General features: G+C 44.4%; 1 protein-coding gene across 2 annotated transcripts in view; it reads left to right on the forward strand.

Moving 5' to 3' along the window:
• Positions 1–6,629, forward strand: part of LOC141078034 (gastrula zinc finger protein XlCGF66.1-like) — an 80,895-nt gene extending 74,266 nt beyond the window's left edge. Inside the window, exon 7 of one of the 2 annotated variants that reach the window (XM_073564840.1) lies at positions 5,865–6,629. In XM_073564840.1, coding sequence (XP_073420941.1) covers positions 5,865–6,496 — 632 coding nt within the window. In that variant the 3' untranslated portion in view covers positions 6,497–6,629. The remainder of the gene's footprint in view (positions 1–5,864) is intronic. The other variant, XM_073564842.1, reaches the window with a different exon arrangement.
• Positions 6,630–9,935: the final 3,306 nt, after the last annotated feature.

The following is a 9,935-nucleotide window of genomic DNA, read 5'->3' on the forward strand; positions in this document are numbered from 1 at the left end:
CTGTTCTTTCTCTCTCTCTTGTCTCCTCTCTCCCCTCTTTTTACATACATTGGCGGGGTGGAGTATAGGAGGCCCCTAAAAAGAATAGGACAAAATCCAAGAATAAAGAATTTCCCTTATGCAATAGTCCCTTAGGAGCATCTTGGAGTAAAAGATTGTGCCAGGACTGTATTAATAAAACAGTAGCAGAAGAAACGCCCTCTTTTTCAGATAACCTGAGATCTCTGATTCAAACAGAAGTTGGTAAATCAGTGAGGGCATTACAATCAGAGGATACGGATAGCAAAGCAAGAGATAGATCAAGCCCCTCAGTGGTCTCTCAGGAGGACTCCACGGGATCAGAGGAGGACTCTGATAAATCCCGCTATTCAGATAGCTCTGATGAGGAAGACACATTCCCAGTGGAAGCGACAGATAAACTTATGAAAGCAATTCGATCTACCATGGGGCTGGTAGATGAGTATCAAAAAAGACGGCTCAGGAACTCATGTTTAGCGGGTTGCAAAAGAAAAAACGTAGAGCCTTCCCTATTAACGAACAGCTGGAAGGGCTCATAAAAAGGGAATGGGAAAAATCAGAGAAGTCCCAGATAATCAGTTCCCTAAAAAGGAGGTACCCCTTTGATGAAGAGGCATCCTCATACTGGGATAGAGCTCCAAAAATTGATGTAGCGATCTCAAAAGTCACCAGAAAATCCTCCCTACCCTTTGAGGATCTAGGTTCCCTAAAGGAACCTCTGGACCGAAAGACAGACAATTGTCTTAAAACAGCCTGGGAGGCCTTGGCTGGTGCACTAAGGCCTGCTATCGCGGCCACTTGTGTTGCTAGATCCTTAAAAATATGGGTTTATAACCTGGAGGATCAGCTAGAGCAATGAGTCCCCAGGGAGTCTATCTTAGAAGCATTGCCGGCCATCAGAGCAGCGGCAGTCTTTCTTGCTGAGGCTTCAGATTCGTCCAGGCTAGCAGCAAAATTAGCAGCCTTAACTAATGTGGGACGCCGTGCAGTATGGCTCAAGTGCTGGCTGGGGGACACACAGGCAAAGATGAAACTCTGCTCTCTGCCAAGTGAGGGAAATTTCCTGTTTGGACCGGCACTGGATGACGTATTGGAGAAAGCCGGCGACAAAAAGAAAAATTTCCCAAAACAGCCATTTCAGGCCTTTCGGCGTTCCTTTCAGAAGGGCCGAAAATTCAGAAGACAGCAGTACAGGGATCGAGACAGAAACAACACTGACAAGCGATCCAGAGGTGGGAGAGGCTTCTACTTCGGCAAGCCCTCCAAAGACGCCAAAAAACCTTCCCAGTGACGGGCCTTCTCAGGTGGGGGGAAGGCTCTCTCATTTCCTCCCGCTACTAATGTACCTATACCCGACATTGCCATGTCCGTGTGTGGTTCCACTATTACTCCCCAGCAACATGCCCGCTGTCTTGGGTTCATACTTGACTCCGAGCTTTCCTTTGCCCCCACATTCGATCACTGGCTCGCTCTTGCCATCTGCACCTCAAAAACATTTCTAGAATTCGACCTTTTCTTACTTTTGACTCCGCAAAAACTCTTACTGTTTCTCTTATTTATTCTCGTCTGGACTATTGTAACTCTCTTCTAATCGGTCTCCCTCTTACCAAACTCTCCCCCCTCCAATCTGTCTTGAATGCTGCAGCCAGGATCATATTCCTCACCAATCGTTACACCGATGCCTCTACCTTGTGCCAGTCATTATACTGGCTACCCATCCACTCCAGAATTCAGTATAAACTTTATTACCCTCACCCACAAAGCTCTCCATGGCTCAGCACCACCCTACATCTCCTCCCTTGTTTCAGTATACCACCCTACCCGCGCCCTCCATTCTGCTGATGACCTGAGGTTAGCATCCTCCATAATCAGAACCTCCAACTCCCGTCTCCAAGACTATACCCGTGCTGCGCCAATTCTTTGGAATGCACTTCCCAGGTCAATATTAGTCCCCAATCCCCACAATTTTTAGCGTGCCCTGAAAATGCATTTATTCAGGCTGGCCTACCGCCTCAACACATTAACCTAATCTATCCCTGTGTGGCACAGCCAAAAGTCTTACCATAACCAGGTTCCCCGCATCATGTTCCCACATGCTTTATGCATCCATTAGCCCTCTGTGTCTGTACTGTTACACACTTAACATTATGGCTGGTCCTTACAATCAGGGCAACTGTTACCACCCACCTTTCGTGTCTACCTCTTTCCTCATAGACTGTAAGCTTGCGAGCAGGGCCCTCATTCCTCTTGGTATCTGTTATGATCTATATGATTATTGTTATGCTGTAATGTCTATTGTCTGTACAAGTCCCCTCTGAAATGTACAGTGCTGTGGAATATGTCGGCGCTATAGAAATAAAATTTATTATCTCATCCAACACCTGGATCCGACAAATTGTAGGGTCAGGTCTGGAGTTAAGATTCCACCACTGGCCGCCATGAAGATACATGCAGACTCCAGTACAGTCCTCTCAAGAAAAACAGGAAAGTCTGGACAAACATGTCCTGGAAGAAGTTCCAGAAGAGGAAAGGAAGGAAGGTTTTTACTCCCCCCTATTTCTCATAAAAAAACAGACAACTCCTGGAGGACGATTATAAATTTGAAAGGCCTCAACAAATATCTGATAGTCCCATCATTCAAAATGGAAACATTAAGATCAGCGGTGAAGCTCCTCTTTCCTCAGTGCTACATGGCAGTCCTGGACCTCAAGGATGCTTATTATCCTGTCCCGATCCGGCAACAAGATCGCAATTACCTCAGGGTAGCGGTCCAGATGAGGTCTCAATTGCGTCACTTTCAGTACAGGGCTCTGCCCTTTGGGGTAGCGATAGCCCCCCCGAGTCTTCACAAAATTAATTGCAGAGGTCACAGTGCATCTCAGGGAAGAAGACACTTAGATGATAACATATCTGGATGACTTCTTGATAGTGGGAATCTCTCTCACTGTCAAGAACCAGTCAAAATAGTGATGGAGACACTACATACATTGGGATGGCAGCTGAACCTCAAAAAATCCAAACTGGAACCAGCAATGATCCAGAATTTCTTAGGCTTAACAATGGACTCGGTAGTGCAGGAGTGTCGCCTCCCAAAGGAGAAAGATAAGATCAAAAATTTAATCGTGACAATAAAAAAAAAAACAGAAATGACTCTGAGAAGGGCCATGTCAGTGTTGGGGTCCCTAACCTCCTGCATACCAGCAGTAAAATAGGCCCAGTTCCACACAAGAGAACTTCAGTGGTGTGTGCTACAAAACGACCTGAGGCTTCAGGGACAGTTAGAGCAAAAGCTCACCCTCCCGGAACCTGTACTCCAGTCACTCAGGTGGTGGTTACAGATAGAGTCCTCTCCGAGAGGAGTACCCTGGATGTACACAGCCTCCAAGGTAGTCACAACGGACGCCAGTCCTTGGGGGTGGGGAGCCCATCTAGACACACTATGGCTCCAGGATCCCTGGGCCCAGGAGGAAAGAAATCTATCCTCAAAAGATTGGGAACTGCTAGCAATCGAAAAGGCACTGAAAGGATTGTTGACACACCTAAGCGGACACCAGGTGAGAGTCCTATCAGACAACCGAACGGCGGTCGCATATATGAACCACCAGGGGGTACCCGTTCTCAGTCCCTGATGCAAATAGCAAAAAGGATCATGACTGGCAGAACACCAGTTCCTTTCATTATCGGCCCTGCATATTCGAGGCGTGGAGAACCTGAAGGCAGACTTTCTGAGCAGGAACCACTTGAGGCAAGGAGAATGGTACCTAAAAGAGTCAATTTTTCAACAGCTTGTGCATATGTGGGGGGAGACCCAACATAGATCTCTTCGCCTCAAAAGCCAACAGGAAGGTTCAAAAATTCTGCTCCCTAAGTCCAGCAGACAGGCCATTGGCAGTAGACGTCTTCAGGATAGAGTGGACATCAGGTCTCCTGTATGCCTTCCCTCCAATATGCCTCATTCCAGCAGTTCTGAGGAAGGTCAGGGGGAACAAAGCCAGAGTGATTGTGATAGCTCCATTTTGGCCGAAAAGACCATGGTTCTACTGGCTGAGTGATTAGCTCCCTTTTGGCCGAAAAGACCATGGTTCTACTGGCTGAGTGATGTCGGTGACGGGACCCATGGGTGCTCCCGGAAGACCACGACCTCATAACACAGGGTCACTTAATTACCCTCAGAAGTCCGGACTGCATTTGACAGCCTGGAATTTGAAAGGTCACTACTAGAGAAGAAGGGATTCTCAGCAGGGTTAATATCCACCTTACTCAGTATCAGAAAACCAGTGACTACAAGAATTTATGGAAGGACATGGAAAAAATTCTTATCTACCTCGGGCCCAATACCAGAAGGGGAAGTCCCGATAGTGGCAATACTGGAATTTCTGAAAAAAGGTTTAGAGTTGGGGTTAGCTGTCAGTACCCTCAAATTACACGTCTCAGCCCTGGCAGCCTTATTCAACTGTGACCTAGCAAACAATAGGTGGGTGGCCAGATTTATCCGGGCCTGTACTAGAGCTGGCTCTGTCCTGTCCACTACTCCTCCTCCTTGGGGTCTAAATTTAGTCCTATCATCTCTGACAGAAAGTCCATTTGAACCACTAAACACAACATCAGCAGACCCTCCCTACACTCGGGTCATGGACAATAGTGTTAAAATTAGACCCAGCATATCTTCCTAAGGTGGTATCGAAATTCCACATGGCTCAGGAGATGGTCTTACCATCCTTTTGTCCTAACCCCAGTAACCAGAAGGATGAGAGACTTCATTGCCTAGACGTTAGGAGATGTATCCTGCAGTATTTAGAGGTGACAAGACCCTGGAGAAAACAGGGCCTTATTTGTCTCATACCATGGGGCAAGAAAGGGCCTTAAAGCCTCTAAACAGACTATAGCTAGATGGGTGAGAGAGGCCATCATGCTAGCGTATAGTAATGCAGGCAGGGCTGTTCCAGAGGGCCTAAAAGCCCACTCCACGAGGGCCATGGCGACGTCTTGGGTGGAGAGAGCTGACGCCTCCATCGACCAAATCTGTAAGGCGGCCACTTGGTCCTCTCCATCTACCTTTTTCAAACATTATAGATAAGATCTATCTGCTACCTCTGATCTCACATTCGGGAGAAGAGTGTTACAAGCAGTGATCCCTCCCTAAGAGAATACAAATCTCTGTAACTCTCTCGTGGTGCCGTCATGTTATAATGGAAAAACACGAGTATTACATACCTACTAATGTATTTTTTCATGAGGCATGACGGCACCCTTATATTCCCTCCCTATTGCTCACATCATTAGTTGGGTGCATTATTAGCGTTATACACTCCCTTGGGTGTTGGAAATTTAGTAGTATAAAGGATGTATTATTTATATGTACACTAACCTGCGAAGTTCCTCTCGTGCTCTGTAAAACAACTGATGCGGAGAGAGGAACCGCCTCTTTTATCTTGAAGGCTTCCTGTCCTTGTTGGGCAGATCCCCTCTCTTGTGGTGCCGTAATATCTCATGAAAAAACACATAACCAGGTATGTAATACCCGTGTTTTCCAATGACAGATGATGGACCTGAGTGGGGACTTGTTTTTGTGAGATGAGAATTGGTATTATTTTCGCCTACATAACATTGATTGGTTTCTTTTTATTCGATATTTGGGAGGCAGAATGAACAAACAGTTGAACACCACACACTACTGGTTCATCCAAGAAGGTTTTCTATTAGACTGTGAACTCTCATTGTCTTGGTAAATAGTTAAAGTTTTTTACATAACTTGCCATTTTTATGGACAGTGTAAGTATAAATGTTCAAAAATATAAAACTCAAGGATATTTTATTAGAAAATAATAATTGTTTTTTTATCTTAGCAGATGACTGTATCAGGAGATCAGAGGGACAGCTGACATCTTCAATTTTTAAATCAGATTATCTTGAGATCCTACAAGATACAACTGAAGTGTTTGCTGTTACTCCAGATATATCATCATCCATTCACAGCAAAGATCTGTCATCTGATCCTATGAAACGGGTCCCATCTTCTGATTCATTACTGACTACAAAGGAAAATCAAAGTCACAAAAGAGGCATTAAAGAACAAACTGCTCCTAAAGCAAATAAGTCATTTTCATGTTCAGAATGTGGGAAATGTTTTAACAGAAAATGGAATCTTACGCTACACCAAACAACCCACACAGGGGAGAAGCCTTTTTCATGTTCAGAATGTGGGAAATGTTTTAACCATAAAGGGAATCTTGAGCAACACCAAATAACTCACATATGGAAGAAGCCTTTTTCATGTTCAGAATGTGAGAAATGTTTTAGCCAGAAATTACATTTGGTTAATCACCAGAGAACTCACACTGGGGAGAAGCCTTTTTCATGTTCAGATTGTGGGAAATGTTTTAGCCAGAAATTACATTTGGTTAATCACCAGAGAACTAACACTGGGGAGAAGCCTTTTTCATGTTCAGATTGTGGGAAATGTTTTAACCATAAATAGAAACTTACGCTACACCAAAGAACCCACATAGGGGAGAAGCCTTTTTCATGTTCAGAATGTGGGAAATGTTTTAACCAGAAATCATATTTGGTTAATCACCAGAGAACTCACACAGGGGAGAAGCCTTTTTCATGTTCAGAATGTGGGAAATGTTTTAAGCAGAAATCATATTTGGTTAAGCATCAGAAAACTCACACAGGGGAGAAGCCTTTTTCATGTTCAAAATGTGGGAAATGTTTTATCCAGAAATCAGATTTAGTTAAGCATCAGAGAACTCACACAGGGGAGAAGCCTTTTTCATGTTCAAAATGTGGGAAATATTTTAAATTGAAATCGGTTCTTTATCGCCATCAGAGAACTCACACAGGGGAGAAGCCTTTTTCATGTTCAGAATGTGGGAAATGTTTTGCACATAAATCAGCTTTTGTTAACCACCAGAGAACTCACACAGGGGAGAAGCCTTTTTCATGTTCAGAATGTGGGAAATGTTTTATCCAGAAATCAGATTTAGTTACGCACCAGAGAACTCACACAGGGGAGAAACCTTTTTCATGTTCAAAATGTGGGAAATGTTTTAAATTGAAATCGGTTCTTGATCGCCATCAGAGAACTCACACAGGGGAGAAGCCTTTTTCATGTTCAGAATGTGGGAAATGTTTTGTCCAGAATTCAGATTTGGTTAATCACCTGAGAACTCACACAGGGGAGAAGCCTTTTTCCTGTTCAGAATGTTTGAAATGTTTTAACCAGAAAGCGCTTCTTGTTAGACATCAGAGCAGTCACACAGAGGAGAAGCCTTCATTTTCTTAATGTGGGAAATATTTTACTTGGAAATTAACTGTTAATAAACATCAGAGACGTCACATAGGGGAGAAGCCTTTTTATATTCATAATGTTGGAATAGTTTTGACCAAAATTGAATCTTCATAAATGGGTTGTCTCTTGTCATTCCTCATGTTTGCTGCCAAAAGGATAAAACTAAGCTTTATTAATTCCAAATGTAAATCTATACACATAATTCACCCCCTGAAGATTAGTCAGTAGGTGACTAATAGAAAAAACATATACCCCACAGTTCAGTATATAGGGTGAGGTGACGTATACACACTCACTCTCCAAGCCTCTCATTTCTACGGGTTTCATCGTCCTCACCAAAGGCGACTCATCAGGAGACTCTTTTAATATTGACCTATATTCAAGCGAGACTAGACAAAAAAAACCTAAAATCATGTTATCCGAAACAGTCAGAAAACTAGCCACATATTGGCAGACCCCAGACCTCAAACTAAATACTGTGTAAGTTTATAAGCCCCTCCAGTGTCAGGAATAGATAGTGTGTGACAATACAGTATAATTCTTGTGTTTTTCTCCTATAGGGACTGCCCTAGTTTGGTAATGTACCTGCTGTTAATTAGTAGTGCAGACAGATTGTCCTAGACTAAACTCAGTCTTCAGACGGCCCAATATGTACCACTCGGAAAACTCACCTGCTCCAAAGATCATTAGCAGCTTCTACCTAATGGCCATGCTGCGGTGTGTCAGGGAATGAGTGCAATATCGCTATACAGACACGGGATATGTGCAGTCATAATGTCTGGGAGATCTGTGCCATTATTTAGTATGAATATGGAAATTATCTCTGTAAGTTTATAAGCCTCTCCATTGTCAGGAATAGATAGTATGTGACAATACCGTATATACCGCTCAGGGAACACTTACCCTTCAAAGTATAAAGTTTGAGGTCTGGGGTCAGCCACTATGTGGCTAGTTTTCTGACTGTTTCGGTTAACATACATGATTTTAGTGTTTTCTTCCTCTAGTCTCACTTAAATATAGTTCAATACTAAATAGTCTCCTGATGAATGAATGATGAATCCAATGAATATTCACTTCTCTTAAGTAGCGGCACATGTGACCCCTGCAGCAGCAGGAAGCCGGTGGCTGATACTGCACGCTACTGAAGAGGAATGAATACTCGCTGCTTTCTGTGCGCACAGTCCCGGTGAGTACTGCGGCAGCTGTGCTCTGCTTGTGAGCAACGCCTGACGTCCCTGCCATGTGCTGCTTACAAGCATAAAGCAGTTGCTGCATCGGAGCAGACGCTGCGAGGGAGCGCAGGATAGGTAAGTGTAATATTTTGTGTGTTTTTTAATGTTTTCTGATGGGGCCCTGTATACCAGGATGAAATGGGGGCCCTGTATACCAGGATAGGGATAGGGCCATGCATACTAGTATAGAGATGAAGGGCGATAATTCCTGCCAGGATAGGGATGAAGGGCCATGCATACCAGGATAGGGATGAGGGAGAGCCATGCATACCAGGGTAAGGATGAGGGGGCCATGCATACCAGGATGGGGATGAGGGCGAGCCATGCATACCAGGATGGGGATGAGGGCGAGCCATGCATACCAGGATGGGGATGAGGGCGAGCCATGCATACCAGGATGGGGATGAGGGCGAGCCATGCATACCAGGATGGGGATGAGGGCGAGCCATGCATACCAGGATGGGGATGAGGGCGAGCCATGCATACCAGGATGGGGATGAGGGCGAGCCATGCATACCAGGATGGGGATGAGGGCGAGCCATGCATACCAGGATAGGGATGAGGGCGAGCCATGCACACCAGGATAGGGATGAGGGAGAGCCATGCACACCAGGATAGGGATGAGGGAGAGCCATGCATACCAGGGTAGGGATGAGGGAGATCCATGCATACCAGGGTAGGGATGAGGGAGAGCCATGCATACCAGGGTAGGGATGAGGGGGCCGTGCATACTAGGTTAGGGGATATTAAGTACAGAATTTACTACATTTTTTGCTTCAGTTTATTTTCCTAATTTCCTCCTCTAAATCCTAGGTGCGTCTTATAGTCCAAAAAATACAGTATATATATAGTTTTTTTTTCTCATTGAACTCATTCCTCATGTTTGGCCTCATTAAAATAAAAACACTCAGACTCCGCTGGCGTGCCGGCTCCACTTCAACAGTGTTGAGACTCACTGTCCCGGGGCTTATGTGAGGTTCTCACATCACACGAGCCCTGCGCCCAATCAGCGGCAGCTTCACTGTTCCTTCCTTCGGACGTATTGAACATGGACCGGAAGCCAGGGCTGAGGCTGCTCTCTGACGACTAGATGACAACCTTTTTATCAAAAATCCCACACAGGGAAAAGTCATTATTATACCTAGAGTGTGAGAAATGAATTACAGGAAAATCGTATTTTGTTGACCTTCAAAAATAACTCAGACGAGGAGAACCTATATATATTATTCAGAAATTGTACAAAACCGTGCTTTCAAGGATGGAATATTATATGGGAGTTTTATAGAATAAATTCAAGGTGAGAATATTATATGGGAGATTTATAGGATAAATTCAAGGTGAGAATATTATATGGGAGTTTTATAGAATAAATTCAAGGTGAGAATATTATA

This window comes from Dendrobates tinctorius, unplaced genomic scaffold (assembly GCF_039654945.1).
Source record: "Dendrobates tinctorius isolate UK_male_01 unplaced genomic scaffold, ASM3965494v1 ptg000491l, whole genome shotgun sequence".
Taxonomy (NCBI): Eukaryota; Metazoa; Chordata; class Amphibia; order Anura; family Dendrobatidae; genus Dendrobates; species Dendrobates tinctorius.